Source organism: Argopecten irradians, chromosome 2 (assembly GCF_041381155.1).
Source record: "Argopecten irradians isolate NY chromosome 2, Ai_NY, whole genome shotgun sequence".
Classification (NCBI taxonomy): Eukaryota; Metazoa; Mollusca; class Bivalvia; order Pectinida; family Pectinidae; genus Argopecten; species Argopecten irradians.
In genome coordinates, this window is record NC_091135.1 from 55,021,645 (window position 1) to 55,038,972 (window position 17,328).

At 35.7% G+C, this 17,328-nt stretch overlaps 1 protein-coding gene across 1 annotated transcript in view; it reads right to left on the bottom strand.

The window, feature by feature from the left end:
- Positions 1-2,268: 2,268 nt before the first annotated feature.
- Positions 2,269-17,328, bottom strand: part of LOC138316728 (FACT complex subunit SPT16-like) — a 36,055-nt gene continuing 20,995 nt past the window's right edge. The window contains 11 exon segments of the mRNA XM_069258387.1: positions 2,269-2,319; positions 2,322-2,444; positions 8,667-8,855; positions 9,274-9,399; positions 9,677-9,795; positions 10,245-10,371; positions 10,949-11,084; positions 11,416-11,543; positions 13,046-13,116; positions 16,098-16,180; positions 16,423-16,538. Of these exon segments, the coding sequence (XP_069114488.1) occupies positions 2,269-2,319; positions 2,322-2,444; positions 8,667-8,855; positions 9,274-9,399; positions 9,677-9,795; positions 10,245-10,371; positions 10,949-11,084; positions 11,416-11,543; positions 13,046-13,116; positions 16,098-16,180; positions 16,423-16,538 (1,269 nt within the window).

Here is a 17,328-nt window from a genome sequence, read left to right on the forward strand (position 1 = left end):
ACGTTTCTTTACTTCGCTTTACTTTTCAGCCGCCATGTTTTGTTTACGCAGTCAGTATAATATGATTAGCCGCAAAGTTTTAGTATTTTACTCTGGATACAAAAATACTTGCTACGATGTTTTAATGCATTTAATACTTGGATTAATATCCTGAAATATTATCAAACTATCGTCGTAGCACATAGCAATACTGATCAAATTCCCAAACATGACCCGGTGTGAAAAAGTTAAAGTATGGCTTCAACCTGGCGCCATTTTCCTACACATACATGTGTGTACGATGTTACAAACAACTGCATCAGTGCATGGGTCGGCACGTTGAAGTTTACATCACGATCGTCTTGCTCATTTGGCTGAGGACAAAATGTACGTAAATTCTTCTGTTTATGAACGAATTTGATATGTAAACGTTTGCAGTGAATTTTAAATAGGCCTGAGTCTGAACGCGATCGTCCTTTCCGATTCACGGCGATTGAGTCATGTTTTACTAAGACGGAGATGTAGTTGTTATCGTAAACAATAACCGAATTTGAATATTTTAAAATAACTATATGATTCTTAAAACTCTGGATTAAAATGACATTACTTATGATGCTGTTTCTTCGTTTTGATTCATTGGTGAATGTCCACGTTACTCTTGCAAAAATGTGCGTTTCCCTTTCAGACTTACGTTACAACTGCCATAGTATTGTTTAGATTTTAATTTGTCATAAAATTAACATTTGATTTAATTTTATTCATACGTCTTCATTATTATTATAAATAATTGAACATCTTGCTATCACTCATCTGTCATACGACTGTTACAACAATGACACTGGACATTAAACAAGAGGCCTAGAGGGCCTGTATCGCTCACCTGGTTTGTAATGTCAAGTCATGTTCTGAATACAGGTTCATTGTTTCTTTTCTGAAGGAATTTTGAATATTTAACTCTTATTTCCCTATTGGGCCCCGCCCCTCCTGCCCCTGGGGGGGTCAGAGCCAAAATTTATACAAGTTCTGTTCCCCTTCCCCCAAGGATATTTGTGGCCAAATTTGGTTACAATCCATGCAGAACTCTAGGACAAGTAGCGATTTATAGGATTTACCTCTATTTCCCCTATTGGGCCCCGCCCCCTCCTGCCCCAAGGGTCAGAGCCAAAATTTATACAAGTTCTGTTCCCCTTCCCCCAAGGATGTTTGTGGCCAAATTTGGTTACAATCCATGCAGAACTCTAGGACAAGTAGCGATTTATAGGATTTACCTCTATTTCCCCTATTGGGCCCCGCCCCTCCTGCCCCCGGGGGGTCAGAGCCAAAATTTATACAAGTTCTGTTCCCCTTCCCCCAAGGATGTTTGTGGCCAAATTTGGTTACAATCCATGCAGAACTCTAGGAAAAAGTAGCGTTTTATAGGATTTACCTCTATTTCCCCTATTGGCCCCGACCCCCCAGGGGGATCAGAGCCAAAATTTATACAAGTTCTTTTCCCCTTCCCCCCAAGGATGTTTGTGGCCAAATTTGGTTACAATCCATTCAGAACTCTAGGACAAGTAGCGTTTTATAGGATTTACCTCTATTTCCCCTATTGGGCCCCGCCCCTCCTGCCCCCGGGGGGGGTCAGAGCCAAAATTTATAACAAGTTCTGTTCCCCTTCCCCCAAGGATGTTTGTGGCCAAATTTGGTTACAATCCATGCAGAACTCTAGGACAAGTAGCGATTTATAGGATTTACCTCTATTTCCCCTATTGGGCCCCGCCCCTCCTGCCCCCGGGGGGTCAGAGCCAAAATTTATATAAGTTCTGTTCCCCTTCCCCTGAGGATGTTTGTGGCCAAATTTGGTTACAATCTATGCAGAACTCTAGGACAAGTAGCGTTTTATAGAATTTACCTTTATTTTCCCTATTGGGGCCGCGCCCCCTCCTGCCCCCGGGGGGGTCAGAGCCAAAATTTATACAAGTTCTCTGATCCCCTTCCCCCAACCTTCCCCCAAGGATGTTTGTGGCCAAATTTGGTTAAAATCCATGCAGAACTCTATGACTAGTAGCGATTTAAAGGAAATGTTGACGGACGGACGGACGACGGACGCCGCGCCATGACATAACCTCACCGGCCCTTCGTGGCCAGGTGAGCTAAAAATCCAAGATGGCGACCTCATAGATCGATGTTTATCAGGCGCGTTGTCCGCAAATAAGACCCCCCACCACTTTTGACCTTTATTTCTTCTCTGGGAGGGGGGGGGGGTCTTATTTGCGGTGAAATACGGTAGTGATTATGGTGTAAAACTTACTTGAGCCATTCTTTGACATTGTCCAGCACGTTCATTGGTATGGAGTTTTGATCATAGCAACTTTGCGACTGTAATCCTTAAACACGAACACCATGTCAAAGTTCTTGAGGTGAAACTGGACTCTCTCAAAGTGGATACATTCTACTTCCTCCAGGGATATCACAAATGGAGGCTGTAAGCATTTAAATCACAATATAACTCTTCTTGACAAAATTTAGCACTACTTGTCTGTACATTTAGTGCTATCATAGTCTACACAAAATTAGTGATTAATCACTCAAGATAACTTTGGGATACCAGATTGCATGTAGATTAGGACTGAAACGATTAGTCGAATAATCGGAGGCGATTAGATTAAAGATGCTCCACCGCTGACAAATGGTATTTTTTTCACTATTAAAAACAGGAGCAGACGATTTAGTATTTTTCTTCAGTTACAAAAGTTACTTACTTTACACCATTACCACCATTGAAAAGTTTGAGCTCCTAATTTTACTTCAAGTTAAAAATATGAAAAATAATTAATTGCATCCCGAAAAAAATCCGTACCACTATATCCTATATGAAATGAACTACTGAATGCGCATGTACCAAAGGCAAAATAAATTATTTTATATTATTTTTTTGTGTTAATTAGACTATTATATACACGATTAAACACTAATTATTGTTCAAATGATGAATATCATTTTTGGTCTGTCGGCGGTGGAGCATCTTTAATGAAGCGAATTGCTGATAATCAATTTAAGATTTTATTAATCGTTAATCGTAACATGCATAGCCAGTGCATTGTAAGCTGACTAAACACGTTGACAGATCATGGATTTCTGAGTAAGTCATTCCGACTGGAGTTTCATCTCTTTATGTACATGTTTTGAACTCAACAAAACATAAATGATGTGAGAAATACTTGTTAAATTACGTCTCTGTGGAAGTTAAAGTCATTAATCAATGAAAAAGTGGATGTCATGAGAAAGCTTGCAACACGCTGTTCGCCAATTTTCACTAGCGATCGACTCCATGTTGTTACGTCACGGAGGCCTAATCCGCCGCCAGGGACGCTCGGGAGCGGAAGGAGCAGTAATCTTGAACATTTAAATTTTACTATTGCATGTGTTTATCATATAAAAAGAAAGTTTTTTTGTTCATATTCTAATTGAATATAAGAGTTGTTGATTTATTTTATTTTTTTGATCACGGAAATAAAAAAGTTCATTGACGAAAATTTGGTCATGTCGCTCCGTGGCGGCCAGATTTGGTTGATTAGTCGTACGTGTGAAGGTCACGTCAAAACAGCGGGTTAGCAGACTTGATTTAAACGATGTTACGGAAGACAACACAGGAACGGAATTCAGAGCTAATTTGGGATAAAATACGTTTGTTTTGTCAATAAATCTTTTCTTATTTGTTGGTAGGCTTATATTATATAAGGCATGTCCTCTGTCATATTATACCGTAACGTTAGGTGTTATTATTAGTTGATAAACATGGCGGACGTTTTCAGGAAACGTACACATGTCAATGTCTGGAGATATTACGCATGAATAGTTATCAGAACTATTTGAAAATATTATAATCTAGTTACTTATTAAAATTGCCACAATAAGTTATTAGTGTGTTTGAGATCATTCACAAACATTAAAGAGCAATAGGAAAGCAAATACGTTGGCTTGCAATAATCACTTAATTTGTGCACAGGAGTTTGACGTACGGTTAAAATGTCACTAACCTTGTAGCTTGTTAGTTTCGCCTTAATAATATTACAAACCACTTTTGAAAATCCTAAATATAGGACAGTTTAGGACTCATCTTATAAATCCCACGTGTGTTTTGACTTTTTGCCACACGGCCTGCAGCCGGGACACATGGCAGTTCCCTACGTAATGAGTATACAATTTTATTAGAAATATGGAGATTTGTTTAAATATCTAAAGTAAAGACATACAAGTCAAGTGAATATTGATGCAATTTGAAGAATATTTGCTTTTTAAGTAGATACAAACGCATTGTTGATGATATATAAATCGGTTAAGCTAAACTAGCCATTCAGTTTCGTTAAGCTGGATGGTAGGCCGGAGCGTAGCATCCAGTACCAATTTACCTGTGGATTTGGTGACAGTACTGGAGTCTATAAATAACACGGCTACAGTAGACCACATGTTTACGACGCGCCAAAAAAACCCAACTAAAAATATGTTTTTTTTAGTATTTTTTTTTTTTTTTTTTTTTTTGCGCTTCGTAAACCTGTGAGTACACTCATTCAAGTCAGCGGTAAAGCGGTAGGTTTATATGCACGCATCGTTCTCAGTTGGGGTAGCACGGCTGTAAAAACAATTTTCCTCAACATTATGTCTTAACCTTGTAGCAGTATTTGCCTGAGATATATGCCGTGATAAGTGGTTTACCTAATGTAACGAAGTTCGTTAATATTTTTAATAAGTATGTTAAATTATTGTTGTTATATCCCATGGTGATCGGATAAATAATAAGTCGGTATTTACTGTAGTTGTATAATTTTATTATCGTAAATGGTTTGAGTCGTCGACAATGGCAGTAAGGTAGAGCTCGAGTGTTATTGTGACAGCGAGACATGTGTTACGTTTGACAGCGGTGTTTGTGTGAGATTTGTATCGGTTTGTGATTGTGTTGTGCCGCTTGGAGAGAATGTACGTTTGTATGGATATCGTATGTATCGATGTGTGTGCACTAGATGGAGTAATTGTGTGTGTGTGTGCGAGTGGTAATTACCTAAGTTTATGTCCAGTCTTGGTGTGAAGTCTGTTCTGTGATGGAAGCGGTCATTGTTGTGAGAGTGCGCATGTGTGGCGAGTGACAGCGATTACATATTTCCGGCACAGGGGTTTGGGCTGACGTATAGCATGTATAGCCTATTGTACAGAAGTAACCGACGGCTCCGTTACACTAATCATAAACCAAAAAAACTGAGAATTTTGATATATTTTTATTACAATTTTTAATTTTCTTTTATTCTTGATTTTTTGACAGCATTTGCCTCCCTTATACATGTACATGTGTATGCAACCATCTCAATGGCACTTTGTGAAGTTTTCAGTCTGGATTGATTATACTTTTTTAAAATTGGGTCTTTCATGTTTATTTTTGAGAAATGTTTTGTGAATAATGTTGCTTCAGAATGAATAAAAATACACAGTGAGCTATCATTTCCAAACATTATTCGACAGGAGGACTTCAAAAATTAATAAAAATGTTTATATGTCAAAAAATGGGCGATTCTCTCTGTCGGAAATTCTCAAAATATTGCCGATTTTTTATAACTTAAAAAATATGCACAAATTACTTCAAATATCGCAAACAAACTAATTAATATCTGTATCATGGGATTCATGGCTCCATCAATATATTTGCTCTGTAAAACACTGTTATTTCTGCTTTGTCCGTGCCGGTTCACCGCTTCTTTCACTTTCTATCGTTCCGATAGGTTGTTTGTTGTAGGATGTTAGTACATTATTTGCCGTTGAAAAATGCACGAAAATAATCTATCAACTGTAAATGAAGTATATTAAAGGTTTATTGAAGTTTTGACAAGTTTTTAACAAAATTATCAACACTCACGGCTGTAAACTCGCCAGCCATTCCAGGACCAACACGGTGTCAGGTAATGGCGATAGTACGGGACCTCGCCGTTCTTGATGAACGTCAGAACATCGTCTAAATAATTGTCAGATTATATGCTTTTAGGTCTGTAATATTTAAATATCATGACATCGTACTTATAATTACAAATATATGCCGTAATATCAACAACAGAAGTCATGATGGCGTCCCCGGTAACATGTGTGAAGCAGTGAACACATGTGTGATTTTCTCGGTTAATTTATTCAGAGTTTTATATAGTAACATTGTAGTGCGTCGGTAGGGTTTGTAACAGTTTTTATAAAATATTGGTGGACAGGCATAGCAATATTCGATTAAATACCTGTAATTGAAAAGGCATTTGTTGTCAGTTGGATTATTTTTACTTTTAAACAAGATTATATGCAATTACTTTTAGATTCGCGGTTTGTAAGTTAGTCTGCCATAGGTCAGTTAAGGGTAACAGTTGCAGCGTACTTACTAGGCCTAGTAAAAGTACCGATAATTAATACCTTATTGTAACATTGAAAACAAGTCTGAAGTAAATATTATGTGGGAAATTATAATGTGACTGAAACATGAATGTGACTGAAACATGTGATAAACGAAGAACATCTGACAGTTAGTATAGACTGCTGTACAATACACAACGTACGCTGCAATACACAGTGTAAAGTTATCTCCCGTAGTTCCGGAAACTGTCGATGGGATTACCAAGGTATAGTGTTCCGGTGATAATTGAAAACCAAAAGTGATCCCATAATGGCAGGCGTGTATTACACACGCCTCCATAAAAATTATATCCGACTCCTCACTGTTAGCATTGAATCACGTTATTTTCTAGTGATACACACTATTCTAATAATAAAATAAACAATTAATAATATCTCAACCATCGCTTAATACAGTATTTTAAAACGAATGCTTTTTTTTTTTTTTTTTTTTTACATATTGTACATATTTACATATTTTATGAAAAATAAAGAACGTACGAAGTCAATAGATATCAAATCATGATTGACATATATATATATATATATATATATATATATATATATATATAATCGTCCAACACGAACTGACAGTTGATAAATTCAACTGTATCTCTGTATTTACACGTATTCGTCATTGATATAATTGATTATGTATTTTATTGATATGCTGAGGTAACAAAACACATGAGGACTAAATTAAAACCACCATAGAGCTGGTTTTCTGTAATGACTAGAATAACACAATATTGTTGTTTTTGTTGTATGCTTTGGTACATGTACAGGGTTCCGTATTATATATCGTAGCCTACACAAACATGTGAGGGGCCGTGCACGTCTGAGGTATCAGTGAGCCATTGTTCATGGGTGACTGCACTTGACCAGGTGTGATACAAGTTGACACAAAATCAAAATATGCTGCTGTCAAATAACAAATGGTATAAAAGACAGCAGGTAAATCGAGAGGGGGAGTGGGGATGGGGAGGGGTAGGGTGTTGTGTTGTCCGTGGATTATAAAGCAAATATATATTCTATATAACAGGTACGGGGACCTCCTCTGGAGTCATATATATAAATGTAATACATAACTACCTAACCCCTAGACGTAGGGTTTTATACTTGCAGTAGTCAAACGTACATGTACACAATACCTACACTAAAATAAGAAATTCTTCTGAAGTGTTTTCTTTTCTGAAACTGATAATTTCTATAAAACAATATGTTTGACGAATTCAGAGCAGACTTATAAATACTAGCATTGATTGAAGACTATTTGTACACATGCATGTTTTATAATTATTTTCAAAATCTCGCTATATAAGTTAAAAAAAATGTATTAATGCTTGGATATATATACGTAATCACATACTTTTTGGTAATATATTTATAACAATTGCATTTTTTCTAAGACACAATATATTTTTCATAAAGATAAATTGTACTAAATCAAAATTGCGAACGTAAAATAGACATCGCTTTCAGAATCCGGATCACTAAGCTATCGTAGTCCCGATCGACATTTATGATTGCATTCTGGTCTTCCGGTCACGCTTTCACTTCGTTTACATTTTTCGTTTGCGTTTTCCGTTTTGCGTTTAGCGCTTGACGAAACGCGTTTTTCGTTTTACGCTAATCGTTTTTCGTTTGTGTTTTCGTTCGTTTTCGTTTAACATTTCGTTTGTGTTTTGCGTTTCACGCTCGTTTCGAGGGAATGTTAGACGCATTAAGTACTGTATGTCTAATTAACACACAAAGTAATATAAAATAATTTATTTTGCTTTTGGTGCATGCCGAATCAGTACTTCATTCCATACAGGATATAGTGCCACGGAATTTTTTCGGGATGCAATTAATTATTTTTCATATTTTTAACTTGAAGTAAAATTAGATGCTCAAACTTTTCAATGGTGGTAATGGTGCAAAGTAAATAACTTTTGTAACTGAAGAAAAATACTCAATCGTCTGCTTCTGTTTTTGATAGTGAAAAAATACTATTTGTCAGCGGTGGAGTATCTTTAAGTGAAGTTCAATAATCAATGAACAAAACATAATAATAAAGGTAACTGACACAATTTACTTCAATAGTAATATGACTTTATGCCAACATTATTTGCTCTGCAAGTTCGTAGTTAAAGTTTGGACAAGTGGATTTGGCTGTCGGACAAGTGGATTAAAATTACTTGCCTGAATGGACAAGTGTGAAAAAATGATATTGTAGAGCCCTGGCTGAGTCAAAGACAAAAATAGTTGATTATGAATGTCAGGAGTGAATTTCATAAACCACTTACCCACTCCACGAAGTTAACAACACAGCCACTGGTGGGCTGTAGCAGAACTGTGCTCCTGTACGGGGCGCCATGGAAACCAAGCTCACGGAACGGAGAGTCAAATTCTATGTCCTGTTTTGTAATGGCTTCTACCTTTTCACAGAAACTCTTGAATGCTGATTTCAACTTCTGTCTCAACTCACGCTCAGCCTAAATAAAAGAACAGAAAAGAATTCAAATTACATCATTTTTAATAAATCACATATCAATTGTACTTATCTGAATGTTTTCAACAAAACCTCATGTTGATTTTTTCTAGGAAAAAAGAAATCTTAGTTTCTTAGAATAAAATAAAGTTTCATACTAGTTTGATAAAATTTTGTATCTTTAAGTAATTTTTGGCAAGAAAATAATGTACATTGATTTGTCAAACGAAATGGATTATTTCTATTCCATTCAATGTTCCAGGTATACAATATTAACATTGTATAATAAACTGAGTGAACAGATCCATTGTAATTCAATATAAATTAATATAACAGTGCAAGTCAAGTAAAGAAAGTAAAAGGTAAGTTACATATAGTTTAAGTTATATATTCTGTCAAGTCTAGATCTGTCTGAAGAATACCTGTTCTGCATGAAGATCATCTCGGTCATGCATGTGCTGATGTTTACCAAGATCTGTTGTGATCTCACCAACTTCTGTGTAGAACTGGACATCCACGTGTTTCTTCTTTCCAAACAAGATGGCATGCTACAGAAAAATACATGTCAAAATGTAACCTGTAACCCAGTGTTCAGTCTGTAGTGGAAACAGTGGCTAAATTTATACAAGAGGTTCATGGGTCTTAACAGTCACCTGAGTTCTGATATATACAGTCAGAACCAATGTGGTTATTTAAAAGATTTCAAGTTTTGGAACACTATCAAACACTACCTTAATTTGGTTTCTGATGGGCCAAACATCTTAGTAAATTGTTAAAGAACAGACATTATGTTAACTACAGATGGAGGGTTACTGATATACTTACCTTGAGATGAAAATGGAGCAATATGATCATCTCCCCATCACAAGGCTGGAAGAAGGCATGTTTTATGTTGTTATATAAAATGTCGACTTTGTCGCCACGAACAGATGTGAATCTGAAACCTAAACATATATGTTTGGTGATTAGTATAAAGCAGCATTTTCATCAAACATGCTAGGTTAAAACAAATCATTCAACTGTGAAGTCATTCTTGTTAACAATAAGCAAAATTGTTGTATCAGGGAATCTTGGTCTCTTCACTAATGTAAAAGTTAAGACACATTCTAACTTAAAGTACTGTCAATTGAAGTTATTTTAAATTTTGTGGGCAAGTCGATATAGAAAATTGGTCAACGTAAAAATGTTTCAAACATACAGACCTTGAAGTAGATGAGCATTTGGCTAAGCATATAATCCTGTTTGAATATTATTATTAATGGAAACACGAGTTTCAAATGCAAAATGAGATCTTCCATCAAACATCATTTAGGTACATAAATGTGAAATTCAGTTGCTTTACAGTAATCCTTGGATATAATAAAGTGACAAGTGACTGATCTAAGACACCTACCATTGGTGTGAGCCTCTAGTGTCCCTGAGATCCTCTTGGACACAATGTTGGGTCGGATGTACAGGTCCTTCAGCTTTGGGTTTCCTCTGTTAGGGTTGATGACAAGGGTGTCTTGTTTAACTATTCCCTGAAATAGACATTTTTATTCCACAAGATTATGACATGCACTAAACGATTATGTGACATTCATCTAAACAATTATGTGACAGTCATCAATATTTTTAGCATTACAATAACATCATCAGTTTTGAAATATAATAATGTTCATATATGATCATGTGATAGAGCGATAATGCTTGATAAAAACTTCTTCTTATGAGTATAAGAGAAAAATATTCAAACATGGGTCTGTAAAGTGGACCTCCTTTCAAATTTTAGCTGCTCAGCACAGGTATGCCTTGTGACGAGCCAAAATCTTACACTCGAGTTGAGATATATCCCTGTCTACTTGACAGACCTATGTAAGATTCTATAAATCTATGATTATCAAAGCCTACTTCCATTAAGCCACAGAGGAAGATGGAACAGTGAAATTCACAATTGTGGTCAACAAATCTTAAACATTTCAAGGGTATCATTTATAAATACACAATGGACCACTATCATTTTCTAATGTGACTTGAGAAATCTTTTAAGTTCTAAACTATCTATAGAATAAAGTACATTTGTGGGAGATAAACCAGTCACATATGTAGGTATCTCACCTCCTTCTCTCTCTCCTCAGCTTCTCTCGTCTTGAATTTTTTCTGTACTTCCTTGATCAGACGGAAGGCGGTGTTGAGATTGGAGGAGGGTGCTGAAATCTCTCCAGGCTCTTTTGTGTTAGAACTTCGGTATGTACTGAAATATACAGGCAATATAGGGATACTTTCATATTGAAATGAATTTTGAGTAAATATAAGAGACAAATAGGAAATTTTACTGTGGTCACTCAATACTGTCAATAAATGGCTACATGGTTATTGTATTTGTTGTGGTATTTGTTAAGTATACATACTGAGCAGGAGAATAGCTCAAGTACTCAATGGTATGCAAAACTATAAAAATATGAGCAGGAGAATAGCTCAAGTACTCAATGGTATACAAAACTATAAAAATAAATTTTCATTTCACTTAATGCTCTTTCCATACTTGCAATAATAAATACTGGGGATCCTCAAACTAATCTTACATTTCTTTTACAAATGTAGCATCTGGTTGTGGATAGAGATTTCCATCGTTCCTGCCAAGTGCAGATCCTGGGTGGAAGAAGTTGATACGCAGGTAAGTATAGTCACCTTCCACCGACTGACTGATGTTCTGTACAAAATTAATAGTTAACACATAACTCAGGAATATTTGTCCTTTAAAATCTCGCTTTAATACTGAAATATTTGTCCATCAAATCTCATCAAATCGATGAGGTGTATACATTTATATATTTATATCATATTGGAGGACAATTGCAGTTAACTTTTTAGTCATCGGATTTTGATACAAAGGAAGAAAACCTTTAGGTTTAATTTCATAAATAATATAAATAAGAAATCCAACCATGGACAGATAAAATCTGAGGTAAGGTAGATAATTGTTTAATTTCATAAATGGACCACTTTTTAAAACAAGTACTCATTGTAATATGGACACCATTACAAAGTCCTCCAAACGGCACCCCACACCCCCTCCCCATCCCAACCTACAACAAATCAAGAATGCAGTTACACAGTGTATGAACATCTTGGGAGAAATTTTGATGTACTTTAATATTGGAATTCAGGGTCTCCTAAAATGTACACACCTTATACAAGGCTATTTTTAGAGGAACTGATTTGGCATTGATCATGACTGTATGGCAGTGCTATTAAAGTCTTGCTGACGGGTTCATCTTCATTGTACATTTTGGTGATTTGTTGGTGTCGAAATTAGATTATCTTCATATACATAATCATTTGAAAATGACCAATATAATGCATATTTTAGGGACAAGACCTTGTTTTTGTCCTAAAGTCATCAAATCCAACATGGTATGGGTTAAAACGTGAGAAAAAAACCCAGATTCGTTTTTTCTAAAGATGATCGACCCTTTATGACTGCTATGAATCAATGTTTGTCAAAAATTTGACCAATCACTATGAGGATGATTCATTTCATTGAGTCATTTCAAAATTGGTAGCCTGTAATTTGGGCATCCCCATTTACCAATTTTCAATGAATTGCAGACGAATTTTTTATCATATTGAGTTGGCCTAGTGATAAGCATCCCTTAATACCCCAATATACCACTTTTCATTGAAATCAGACACAGAAATATAATAACATGACGCTGACCCAGCGGCCATCTTGGAATACCAAAATCTTTGCATGTTGTTTGCCATCCCTTAAAACCCCTAATAGACAAATTTTCATTGAGATCGGAGACCGAAATCTGAAGAACAGGAAATGAGCCAGCAGCCATCTTGGAATACCAATATCTTTAAGGAAAAATGTTTGCATGTTGTTCTCTATCCCTTAAAACCCCTTATAGACCAATTTTCATTGAGCTCGGAGACCGAAACCTGAAAACAGGAAGTGGGCCCTGGTGGCCATCCTTGACTTCTGGTCCCAGAAAAAAAGCCTTTATGCACCATCCGACACCCAATTGAGTATGTCTACCAAGTTCCATGATCATCAACCTAGTGGTTACTGAACAAGTGTCGGAAACCATTCATGTGGAAGAAAGTGGAAGAAATAATAAGAAGAACCAGAGCAAAAACAATATGTCCCCCAAAAAACACCAGCTCTAACACAGCTGAGCATGGTGACCTTGCAAGTAGAGTCCCTACCTTTACAGTGGAGATGTGGAAAGGCGTAGGAATACCAAATATAGGAAGAATGACAGTCTCGTACTTCTTATCTGAAATTAGAACAACACCATGAAATGAAAAGACAACCTGTATGTGCATGCACGCTTAAATATTTTTCATCGTTTGGTGATAATTATTTCTATTGCACGCTTAAATATTTTTCATCATTTGGTGATAATTATTTCTATTATCTCTTATTTTGATTGAAGAAATCGTCAGTGTGTCAAAATGTGTTTTGTGATACTGAAAGTATGGCTGATCTATTAACTACTTATCTGCTTTGTCCTATGATAAAATACGAGACCATACCCGTGGGCCATTGGTAGGACTGATCATTATATCACTCAAAGAGCATGTGTTACGGGAAGCAATCAGTTTTTGATCATGCGATTACTAGAGCTGTGTATGTCAAGCACTATCAAGGAGTATGAAAACAAACTTCAAATCCACATGGTTCTTTGAGCATGGCAATTGTTTGTGATGCTGACCATTACAGAAATCATGTATAAGACAGCGATACATTTTACATATGCCCTTTAGGATCGGCGCATTCAAAAATTGGGAGGTTAACAAATTTGTGGATCTATACAAAATATTTTGAAAATTGCTCTTCAAAATGCATTTACAAATTAATTGCAATATAAGATGGACTTTATGCTTATTGCGAGCATGATTTTTAGGTGAAGAAATTGACACAACACAGCAGACATGTACAGTATGTATATTTTAAATCTGATTGAATAACTTGAAGACGAATTCAAGAGGCAGTTATGTTGTTTAAAATAAATCAAACAAAGAAATATATAACTATTACTGTTTTTAATTGTATTTTTTTTCCCTTAGGAGAAATATATGTTAGTTTTTTTTTTTTTATTTTCTACCAAAGAATACACATGTGTACCCCTTAAATATGGCATTGAACCCCCCTATTTGCCAGGTATGGGGGTACAAAAAAAATCCATTTGAAAAAATGACCTGGAACACTGCTAATAAATCGTATGTGAAGAGATTCAGTCTTTATTTACTTTCACTTATTTTAACCGGAACCGCTATGTTCATGTTTTCTTCGGACTCTTCTCGATTTTACACATCGTGACTGCATCATGTAAATAATCTAGTGTTTCCCTGTTCGGTAAAATCCAAATTAAAAATGAACATGGCAGAGGTGGTTAAGTAAGTGAGCTACACATGTTTAAATGGAGTTTTTACAAAGTATGGGATATAGGTAACACCTCCAAAGCAGATTGTGGATGAACACAGTTATGGGTACTGTGTACCACCATAAGCGTCAATTTTATGATTTTGACTTTTTTTTTGAGGTACCCATTAGAGGCGAGACGACAGTGGAAATGTCTACCTAGCCCACTTTGGGTATATTTTTATGTTCATCAGGCCATATCTTGGTTAATTCTAAGCCAATTTTGTTCATCAAGCACTCATTAGAAAGATATTTTTTCTCTTTACAGTTAGATATGTGTCACTAATATATTGAGCCCATTTGTTAAAAAAATCATGGATTATAAAAAAAGTAGGTTTTTCTCTACTGAAGAGATCCTACCCTTGATACTATGATATATAAATAAAGACTCCAAGCAATGCTACTGAAGTAGTTTACATATTGCAAGATTACGTCTGGTATGTACAATAATTACCGCAGTCAAATCAGACATCAGTGTGGATTAGTTTTTGGCAAGCGTTGAAACATTATCATGAAGAAATCAAAGACTAAAATGTAACCCAAATAAAAATACTAAACATATGACTTAGGAAACCGAACTACACGTACAGAAGCTAAAGGTACTTTACTTTTACCATTTCTGTAAGTTGGCTTTCAGTGTTTTTTTTAAACAAATAAAATATCATTTAATCTCAAAACGATGCCAAAAATATTTGGAATGGTAGGAATGGGTTTTTTTTCCCCCGTGAAAACCATGCTCATTTAATCTACAGGAGTTGGTCTATATACTGTAATGTCAAAGTACATCAGTGTATATTGTTTGCAACACATTGTGCTTCCATACCATACTTCCGAGATGAAACATGGAAACATGTGTAACATTAACTAGATCGTGCTGCAGACAAATTTCTAAAGGTGATCTCCGGCTGTAATAAAAATTAACCAAACCAACAATATTCAGATGACAATGTACAGTCAATGTCAGTGCTTACGTGTTGCCGATTTAGACATAATATGTAATACAAGTAATGATCTTGATGTTAGTATCTGTTTTAAACCTCTTTCTTAAATCTTCTGTGACTTGTCTATAGCGTTATATTACTGTTAACTTGGATACTGGAACTGCCGGAAAAGGAGTAGGCCTAATATGCCGTAACAACTGTATCGTAGTCTATATTAAGGAAAAGAACACTTGAATGACATCAAATCTCAAATATTAAACTATTCAATGATAACACTCTTATCAGATAATGAAAACGTATTTTAAAAGTTATCTTAAGCAAGGACTATTGTACAGTTCGTGTTAGGAACGCCAGATGCTTATTATTCTACTGTAGCTAGGTTCTAACGTGTTGCCTCGATCTCTTTATTAATCAAATTAATATGACAAAAACAATCAAATCAAGTTGTTGTACTGGTATCAGGTCGTAAATATAGATAAGTGGACACAACAACGGCTAACTTCTCAATGTATTTAACGACAGTACTGGGTTAACACGCTCAACAAAGTCGTCCATTTTGACAGTAGCTCAGCTACTGACAAACGTGTTTCCCGCAACACGTGTGTGTGACGTAACAGTGCCACCTGCCGGCACCGTCGAGATAACATCACCAAAACTGTGACCAAGGTATCGAGAGTGTACCGACAGCTTGCCAGGCAATAGTGACAGAATGCTCATGTAGTGATCAACCGAAACCGTTCACACTATTATTGCGTTGACAGTAAATTTTTACCATGTAAATATAGCCTCAGCATCAGCCTAGCCTTTAGATTGGTTTGAAAATTAGGAAATGTAAAAATATTATTCCCCAACAATTGTTAAGTTATTACCACAGAACCTGTATGTTACATACCAACAAACAGCTTCAGCTCTCGTAACTGGGACTCCTGGGGCATGTAGGAAGAATTCTTGTATGAAACGTTGGAACGCCGTACTCTTCAAACACAAAGTTGTTACAGTTAATGAATATAACAGGTGTAACTTAAACATAAATACTAATCAAATCCTAGTCTAAATAGTTTCTTTTTTCTTTAGTTTAACTATAATTTCACTATGAACATTACATTAAATTTGAATCAGGGGTTTAGTGAGTACAAAGAAACTTATCAATCCCTAACTAAGTTCTTCTGGTACCGGTATATATAATTCTGTGTTTATATTAACTAAGTAACAAGTACTTTTTGTCCTCAGTTCCTCCTTTCATTCCCTTCAGTCTCTCCTTGGCTTCATCGTTCAGTTTCTCAGAAAGCTCTTTCTGATGTTTGGCTCGTTTTTCTTCAGTTGTCATCTCAGTCTGGACAAAAAGAGTTAAAATTGATAGAATACAAAATTTCACAACTTAAAATAGAATAGGGCTGTAACGAGTATCCGAGTACTCGAGTATTCACGAATTATTGAGAAAGATCGGATACGAATTATTGAGAAAGATCGGATACGAATATTCGTTACTCCTGATATTTGTGGATCACGATCTTTCAAAAGCAAAAAATGATACCTTCTCTAATGCTGTCATAGCTCAAAAATGTGAAGGAATGTACACTAAAATCTGAATATCATCGATGTTTTCACTTTGAAGTAGACCGGAAGTACACAAGAGCTGCGTGAAGTAAAGCTAGCAACATGTTATTTTCGTATCCACCCTTCGATGCAGTGTTGTGAATTCTTCATAAAATAATAATGATAAAACATAATTATTGAATTCTAGAGATATAAAAGATGATAATTGATTTTTTTTTACATTACGGGTCAGAAATATGTAAAAATACGAATATATTATATTAGGCTACTGAGGATGTGGATGTGAACCTCATGTCAAAAACGAAAGGTAGGCTAATTATGAGTCAAAATCATAAAATCACTTGATTAAAAATAAAAACTATAGGCCTAGAACCAAATTAAATTGTAACTACCGTATTTTTGCGCGTATAGTGCGCACTTTTTTTCATAATTTATCAAGTGAAAAGTTGGGGGGCGCATTATAAGCAGGTACAAGGCATGGCCAGGTCCTGGGTTATGATCACCGACCGGCAGGTCCGAGCTATGCAGTAACATTTTGTACACGTTGTCGTGAAATAATTATGATT